Source organism: Salvia splendens, chromosome 16 (assembly GCF_004379255.2).
Source record: "Salvia splendens isolate huo1 chromosome 16, SspV2, whole genome shotgun sequence".
In the NCBI taxonomy this organism is placed as follows: Eukaryota; Viridiplantae; Streptophyta; class Magnoliopsida; order Lamiales; family Lamiaceae; genus Salvia; species Salvia splendens.
The window spans coordinates 11,285,785-11,291,784 of record NC_056047.1 but is presented as its reverse complement, the minus strand read 5'-3'; the positions used below and the strand labels follow the sequence as shown (position 1 = coordinate 11,291,784).

The following is a 6,000-nucleotide window of genomic DNA, read 5'->3' as shown; positions in this document are numbered from 1 at the left end:
GAATTTGTCCTAATCAAAATGTGAGTCATGTAAACCAAAATGGACACAATAGAATAGTCACGGCAGCCGTCAATTCCGTGCAACATCAAGTCAACCCTCAACGCGCAACTAATCGTTGACCGTCGCTCTACCAACATCTAAACAACTCTTCAATTTAGCAATTTGCATTCAATCTTCGCAAAAATCTTCTTCTTCAAAGACTCCAAATTGTCCTACATTTCAAATTCACACCATAAAAAAAATGTCACACCACCTCTTCCTCTTCCTCTTCCTCTTCCTCCACCTCCTCCTCTCCCTGGCACAAGTATTCTCCGATATCGACGCGGACCGCTCCGCCCTCCTCCGCCTACGAGCGGCTGTCGGCGGCCAAACCCTCCGCTGGAACACCACCGCCGGCTCCTCCCCTTGCAATTCGTGGCGGGGCGTTGTATGCAACGCCACAACCAACCGCGTCGTCGAGCTCCGTCTCCCCGCCAGCGGCCTCAGACGCACCCTCCCGCCGAATTCCGTCGGAAACCTCACCCAACTCCGGGTGCTCAGCCTCCGCAACAACGCCCTCTCCGGCCAACTCCCTTCCGATTTATCGTCGTGCACTTACCTCGAGGATATCCACCTGCAAGGGAACAGCTTCTCCGGCGATATTCCGGATACCTTTTTCACGTTAACGAATCTCCTGCGTGTGAATTTCGCTGGAAACAGATTCTCCGGCAATCTACCTACCAATTTCAACAACCTCACTAATTTGAGGACTTTGTATCTGGAAAACAACACGTTCACGGGACCGATTCCTGATTGGAATAACCTAATCAACATTAGAAATTTCAACATTTCCTTCAACAGCGATGTAACAGGATCAATTCCGCCGGCATTAGGCAATTTTTCCGATCAATCCTTTTTAGGAACCTCTCTCTGTGGCAGACCTCTTCCTTCTTGCCCAAGTAATGGTGAAAACAACCTTTCCGACGGCGCAATAGCCGGAATCGCAATAGGATCATTCTCTGCATTACTTATAATTCTGTGTATCGCCTTCGTTTTGTGGAAAACATACAGAAGCAGAAAAGTCCTTCCGCATAGGTCTCCGGCCCCGCGCTCCCCCGCCGGCGACATTAGGACTCCAGATACAGAGCAATACAACTGGCGTAACAATGAATATTCGGAGACGAAGGGCAGCGATGGATTGGTGTTTTTGGGGAAAGAGGATGAGGTTTTCAGTTTGCAGGAGCTGCTGAGCGCCTCAGCAGAGGTGATGGGGAAAGGGACGATCGGATCCACGTATAAGGCGTATTTTGAGAGCGGAATTCAAGTGGTTGTAAAGAGGTTGAAGAATGTCTCTGTTCCTGAGGCCGAGTTCAGAGCCAAAATCGAGGAGGTCGGATCGCTTCTTCACCGGAATCTGGAGCCTCTCCGCGGCTACTTCTACGGTACGGAGGAGAAGCTCCTTGTCTACCACCCAATGACCAAAGGCAGCCTCGCCGCCGCTCTCCACTCTTACGGTGAGATATTGCCATTTTAGTCTATCCTACAAAATTAGTCTATTTTTCTATTTTTAAAAACATGATCACTATAAAATTAGTTTACTTTTGTTTAAAAACATTAAACTGACACTGCAATCTTTATCGATGACAGGAATGAGTAACCAATCTCTGTCGCTGGAAACGAGATGCAGGATCGCGGTGGGGGTCGCATCGGGGATCGAGTATCTCCACTCGGTGGGGTCTGGGACAGTGCACGGCAACATCAGGTCGTCGAACGTGTTCATCACCGAGGACTACGAGGCGCGCGTGTCGGAGTTCGGGCTAGCGCAACTGGTTGGGTCGAGCTCGAGCCTGAACGGGTACAGGGCGCCGGAGGTGTTGGACACGCGCGTGGGTTCGCAGAAGGCGGACGTGTACGGGCTCGGGGTGCTGCTGCTGGAGCTGCTGACGGGCAGGGAGCCCGACGGAATTCTGACGGAGGAAGACGTGGCGCTGCCTGATTGGGTGCAGACGGTGGTGGAAGAGAAGGGGACGGCTGCGGTGATCGATCCTAGTCTGATTGGCCGCGAGGAATCGGAGGATCAGGTGGTTGAGCTATTGCTTGTCGCGCTTTCGTGCACGTCGCGGCAGCCTAGTGGTAGGCCATCGGCGGCGGATGTTGTGCGGCGGCTGCGGAAAATTTGTGACTGAAGTCGTGTATTGGTATTTGGTTTGGAGAAGCTGTGCAGAAGATGATCTCTCGCTTGCTTCTTCATTAATTCATGTATGTATGTATTGTGTTTGTGTGAGAGACAACAAGAGCGATGCCGAAATTGAAATATTTTTTCAGTGAAGACATCAAAGCAGTGAGTTCAATACAAAAAAAAGATCAGTCACAGAGAATTTGTTTTGGTGCTTGAAACACTCTAGGATAATTCAAGACTAAATTTACAATCAAATATTTTCTTGTTTGGGAATTTGCCTTCTTAAAAGAGTAATTTGATACTAAACCTATCCATGGGTTAGTAACTTAAAACTGATTGATTAGAGACCACATCTTAGTGACATGTTGCCTATATAGAGGAAGCCTAAGTAATCGTCAAGGCCAACTAATAATATTTTAGAAAGTACAATAAAGCTATAAATATTAGTAGTGATAAATTAATTTTAATAAATTCATAATACTATCTTAAACTAAATTTCATCAAATTTTTAATAAAGATACATAGTTAAATATGTGTACCTCATGTAAATCTCCTCTATTTCACAAATTCTGAATCAAAGCATTATAGTCTCAAATTAGGGATGGGAATACATGTATCCGTGGACACCCGACCAGAAAAAACCGGGTATCCAAACCCGAAAATAATCTAAAATGTCCACCCGATACCCGACCTGATATATTTTCGGGTAATCCAATACCCGCCCCGAGTATCCAAACCCGACGAATCGGGTACCCAAATACCCGACTCTTTACAGATGCTAATAACTAAAAAAAATCAAAATCAAATTATATTTATATAACTACAGAAAATATTTAAATAGACTAATATCTTTAATGTTGCATTTATTTTGTAGTATAAAACTAAAAAAAATGGGTCACTTTTATTTTAAAGTACACTATTGTATTTATGAGGATTGGTTATGTAAGTAAAACAATAAAAGTTATACATTGAATTAAAATATAGAAGTAGTGATCTAGAGTAAGAGAGATTGACTTATTTATACTATAAGTTTAAAGAAAGTTATAATTAGTAAATAAATTCCGGCTCTTGAAGCCTGAAATGACTCAACCTAATTTATAAAAATACTTAAAATAATAAATTGGGTATTAGGGTAATTCACGATACCCATTCGGGTTACCCAATACCCGAATTATCTTAAATTTCAATACCCAATCTCATATCCAATCCCATAAAAGTGGATATTGGATACCCAATACCCGGCGGGTATCGGGTCGGGTACGGGTAAACCCAATACCCGATATCCGTATTCCCACCCCTATCTCAAATATTCAAATCAAAGCAAGAAAAATTTCTTGCACTAAGACATTTCCATGATTGTCTTGATGAACTATTTTTAGTGCTTTAGAACTATCTTACCTTGGATACATGATTCCTCTGGTGAGTCCGTATCTTTATCAAATGTAGTAACTAATAGCTTATGATTATGTGTTTATATGGTACATCAGAGTTACTGCGTTGGATGAAATCTTTATGAAATGTTTTGATATTTGAAGTTGTAGCTACCCTTGTGCAGCTCACTCAAACTTCTGATTTAGAATTTGTTAGAAAAATAGCTGGAATTCTTTTGCTCAGAATAACTGATGACTGTTGGTGCGTAAATTATGTAAGAAGCTTATATTATTGTGTCTCGTAAAATGGTCTTTATTCAGAGTGTTTCATAATGTATGTTATACCCTACTCCATGATAGAGATGCCATATAATAGTACTACTCTGTTTATGTGGTTTGACAGTGACATTAATTGCCTTGAGCTACACATAGTAACCTATTTCATACTCTGTGGTGGTGGTATCATTCTTCAGTACTTGTAACAAATGCCTTGTATTTCAGTTAAAGTTAAATAATGTGGTGGCACTTCCAAATTTAGAAACTGATTTCAGAGGAGTAAAAAAGTGGATTGACATTGACATGGGTGCTATGGCTACAAAAGTTATTCGATGGGATCGGATTTCCACCATCTTAGACATGTCAGATACATTGTGAGAACTGAGAACATGGTTGCCAACAACATATGAGATAATCTGGTTAATATCCCTCTAATTAATTACACTTCTCATTAGGATATTTTTTCCAACCAATGCCCATTTTGCTGGTTTCTCCACCAGATATTTGCAAAGTTCATCTTGTGAAGCCTGCTTGTATTTTTGTGGAAACTGTATTTTATTCTTATTCTTGTAGAATTAGCGATGTACATTATGAATCTATGACTATGACAATCTATTGTATCAATTACTTAATTTTCTTTTCTTTGGATCAATTTGTGCATGTCCTTATTGATTATAAGTTAACTGAACAGACCTAAAAATGGAATACATTTTCTTAATTTCGGCTATGATAAGGCCATCCACAATGGCGCCTAGCGCACCGCCTAGCCGAGCCCCGGCGCTAGGCGGTCCGCTAGGCGAACCATTGTAACCGCCGAGCCGGTTTCCGGAAAAAAAATTGTCTAGTGCTAGGCGATGTGTGGGCGCTGGGCGATCCGCTCGGCGCCATTGCAAGCTCCGGATCGCCGAGCGCATCGCCCAGCGGATTTTTTAAATTTTTTTATTTAATGTTTTTTTATGAAACAAACTCATTCTTGGTTGTTTCTCTTTTGTAGAGACATCCTTGAATATTTTATGTTCCACTTTCGATGTGGGACAAACTCATTAATGAGGATGTTGTAATGTTATTTTAATTTTAATGAATTGTGTTTTTTTTAATTAATGTACTTTTTAAAATTTTAATATTATTATTGAATTTTCCCGTATCTGTGTCGTAAATTTAATTCCGTATTTTGTGTGATTGTTAATTATTTGTTTTATATAATTTTGAGTGATGTGGCTAGGCTATGACTAGGCTATGGCTGGGCTATTTGCTTATTTTGATGATGTGGCAGGATGGTTTTTAGTGTTGATGATGTGGCAAGAGGAGTTTGCGGCTAGGCTATGGTTGAGCTATTGCTGAGCTATTCCTATTGTGGATGGCCTAAATAGGGTGTAGTTTCATATATTGAGCGACTTTTTGGATAAGATAGTATAGTATTTAATTGATGGGGCATCAATTTTTTATGCAACAATTTGCTATCAAGGACTTTTTTAATGGTTTGAACTTTGAAAGGTCATTATGATAACTATATTATGATGAACGAATACTGACAATAAGATCTGGTCAATATGAAATAATGTAACTATATTATGATTAACGACAGTATTATGCATTCAATGATAGTAATTTACATAATACCTTCCACGAAGTTTCTAAAACTTACACACGGGTCACAGACTCACAGGTGCCGCTATTTCAGATAGAATATTGAATATATTTCATATAACAAATGTTATACTTATTCGAACTCATTATACATATTAAGGTTAAGAATATTGAATTTGTTTCATATAAGTGTTTGTGCATTAATTAACCCTTTCTTCACCACAAGGATACTGTTATTTGTCTACATTTATAAAGTTTAGTTTATGGACTAATCAACATATTTACTTCTTTGACTATGTAACTATTTAAGATATTTTCAAATTTCAAGGCCAGATATTTTTTCCACTAACATTATAATTAATACTATTTTTCATTAAAAATTTGCGGCTTGCGCAGTCCATTAAATCTATTCTTAAGAGATGTGGAGATTATTAGATAATTAAGTACAAATTCTTACTTATGAAAAAGACAATTGTCTTATTTTATCATTAGACACATCCACAATTAAAATTTCATTTATATTTTCTATATCGAATAATTATCATATTTCACTAAAATATTATAGAGTAGTTATTATATTAAAAGTGGAAATGATATTAACATTTTTCA

The 6,000-nt window shown here is 39.5% G+C and overlaps 1 protein-coding gene across 1 annotated transcript; it reads left to right on the top strand.

The window, feature by feature from the left end:
• On the top strand, positions 1 to 2,357 carry LOC121771600 (probable inactive receptor kinase At1g48480). The gene is made up of 2 exons (XM_042168431.1): positions 1 to 1,493; positions 1,627 to 2,357. Exons 1-2 carry the CDS (start codon positions 242 to 244, stop codon positions 2,163 to 2,165), a joined length of 1,791 nt encoding a protein of 596 aa, XP_042024365.1. The 5' UTR covers positions 1 to 241; the 3' UTR covers positions 2,166 to 2,357.
• The last annotated feature ends 3,643 nt before the right edge of the window (positions 2,358 to 6,000 follow it).

What these genes read in the sequence shown, in the direction of transcription:
- LOC121771600 (XM_042168431.1), top strand. Translation starts at nt 242, where the DNA reads ATGTCACACCACCTCTTCCTCTTCCTCTTCCTCTTCCTCCACCTCCTC. An exon ending in CGCCGCTCTCCACTCTTACG is followed by an intron (nt 1,494 to 1,626) that starts GTGAGATATTGC and finishes TATCGATGACAG; the next exon opens with GAATGAGTAACCAATCTCTG.